This window comes from Anoplophora glabripennis, unplaced genomic scaffold (assembly GCF_000390285.2).
Source record: "Anoplophora glabripennis isolate ALB-LARVAE unplaced genomic scaffold, Agla_2.0 scaffold1355, whole genome shotgun sequence".
Taxonomy (NCBI): Eukaryota; Metazoa; Arthropoda; class Insecta; order Coleoptera; family Cerambycidae; genus Anoplophora; species Anoplophora glabripennis.
Window position 1 is genome coordinate 75,721 of NW_019417428.1, and position 2,543 is coordinate 78,263.

The window sequence follows — 2,543 nt, forward strand, 5'->3', positions numbered from 1 at the left end:
TATGAAATTGAAATAGGTCGAAGACCATTGGACCATTAGAGATAGGTACATATAGGGAAGCTTTATAAAAGTCCCCTAAAATTATGCGTAGAATTCAAATATACAAAAATATACAAGATGTTCCATTTATAATAAGCAAATAGGTGGCGACTACCGGTATAACCGGAAGTACTACAACAATGGCATTATTTTATTTAAACTCTAAATAAAACCTNTTTTTGAGTATTTTTGCAGTTTTTAATTTTTTCTGCAAATAGCACAACTTTTTTTCTTGGCGCAACCTTATATTTTCATTGTTTATATTATTTTCGACCGATTTTAACTAATATCTAAACTACGTCAAGCAACAGCCATGCCAATGTGTAATTCTCCTGGACTAGTATTGATTGTAGTGGGACCAATAGCTCTAACATATTGCAAAACTGGATTCACGTTAAGGAAAAGCATGTCGACGTTGTCCAGCAACTCATTTATTGTGGAAGTAATGTTGAAATACTTGCGCATAAATTTGTCCTTTAAAGGGAAACTAAAGTAATCGTAGAATACCATTGTATACAGGTAGAGGATGGTACTTGTCACCCTTTCTTTAAAACTCAGAGGATAGACGAACGGTGATCCCATATCAGGATACAAACCAGGATGAGCATTATTTCCTATTTCAGTGTGGAATATTGTGAATACTTCTAAGGAGCTGATTAAAATTGTAGGGCAATTATATATTTCTGAAAATGCTAAAAGCTCTACATAAAACCACTCTACAAGAAGCACATCAAAGTGTTTCTTTTTATTATGTATCAAATCTTGAAGTTGACGATGGGGCAGTATTTCCTGGCTTATGTTGACTGACAAGTCGTGTACCCATCTATGAAAGTTCCACATGGTTAGTGATTTTTCAGCGAGGGTAGTTATGTCTGCGTAGAATTTGTAGAGCCATTTCACGTCGATTTCCGTTAGATTTGTTAGTTTTTCATTACTCTGTGGATCTGGTGTGACGACTACTACTTTATGGCCTCTTAAAGAAAGTTCTTTCCAAAAGTCAAAGAAAGCTATTTGATGGCTGTACGACGAAGTTGGCATGATTGCCAAGATGTCGGCACAGACCGCGAAAGACGCGAAATTTATAACAAAAACTATGTACTTGAAGAACATTTCGAACGAATTAATAGACTTTATCGATAGTGCGCCTTATTTATATACAGCGGTGTAATAGGATGTAAAAAATTGCCAATCAGAAGCAGTTGTTCTATACAGTGACATTGTCAATATAATGCAGTTCGTTTCAATTACAGGCCGACAAAAAAAATCTTGTGTTTTTGAGACGTGACTCTACCCATCTGTAGTAAAATTTTCCTCTAAAACCACACAACCTCAATTCCACCCAAAAATTGAAAAATTCAAACTAACCATCCAACCCTCCTATCTTTAGTAAATTTTTCCGCTGAATCCAAATACTATAAAAAGAAATTATGACGTATGTATTCCCCTCCACACACCCTTAGTTTCCCCCGAGAAATAAAAAAATCCAAACTGGTTATCCAACCTTCCTATGTTTTCTAAAATTCGCTGAATCCGAAAACGGTAAAAAAAGTAGTTTGCACGTAAGGGTTTCCCCCTGCTCATTTGTATCTCTCACTCACTTCTTTGAAAATAAAAATAAATACAAATTAGACGTGGCAACATTTATAACTTTTATAAAATCTGTCGGTAAAACCAAAACTAAAAAAAAGTTCCCTTTGCTCGTACACTTAACTTCGCCAGATAACATTTACAAATAACGGTTGCCACGTATTTATTTTTATTTTTGAAAGAAGCGGTGAGGGATACGGATGAGTAGGGGAAATCCCTCATGTTCAAACAATTTTTTTACCATTTTCGGATTCATAGGAAAATATTACTAAAGATAGGTGGATTGGATGACTAGTGTAAGCTTTGGTATTTTTCGCAAGGAGAAATAAAGGGTTGAAAAGGGTAAGAAGGGTAGTAATCGGTTTTCGATTATTACGTTGAAAACATGTGAATATTTGTTATCTAATCTTGCGGGTGTAAAAATATGCGTAACTAAAGAAAAACGTAAATACCTAAAACAAAATTGGCCTCTTGTCGGGGCAGATCAGGATTTGGCTATTGTGATTGTGCGATTAGGCGATCCTTTCTTAGTGGGTGCCACTAATTACTGGGTATGTCAATGTACTGCGCTTCTATTTGTAAATATGACTGTGTCCATTTAACATTAAACATGTACATGGTGTGATATATCTACTGCACAATCAATAAACAACTGTGATACTGTCTATCACCATTAGTCCAGGCGCTATCTGTTTCGGGTTGGGTAAAACGCATATGATCGGAGATTTTTGCTTTAATGGCTTCTAAACAACATCAGAAATCATAATATTTCTATGCAAATAAAAAAAAAACGTGGGCTTAATTGTTATTGCAAAAAAGTATAAAAAAATTGCAAAAAATTTCATTTTTTTCTTGAATATCTCGTCGACAACTTAGCAACTATTCATTTTAGACAAAAATGGAACGGGAAAAAAAGT

The 2,543-nt window shown here is 34.7% G+C and overlaps 1 protein-coding gene across 1 annotated transcript; it reads right to left on the bottom strand.

Annotated features, from left to right (window-relative positions):
- Positions 1-339: 339 nt before the first annotated feature.
- Positions 340-1,077, bottom strand: LOC111692334 (UDP-glucuronosyltransferase 2B33-like). The gene has a single exon (XM_023456285.1). It carries the CDS (start codon positions 1,075-1,077, stop codon positions 340-342), a length of 738 nt encoding a protein of 245 aa, XP_023312053.1.
- Positions 1,078-2,543: the final 1,466 nt, after the last annotated feature.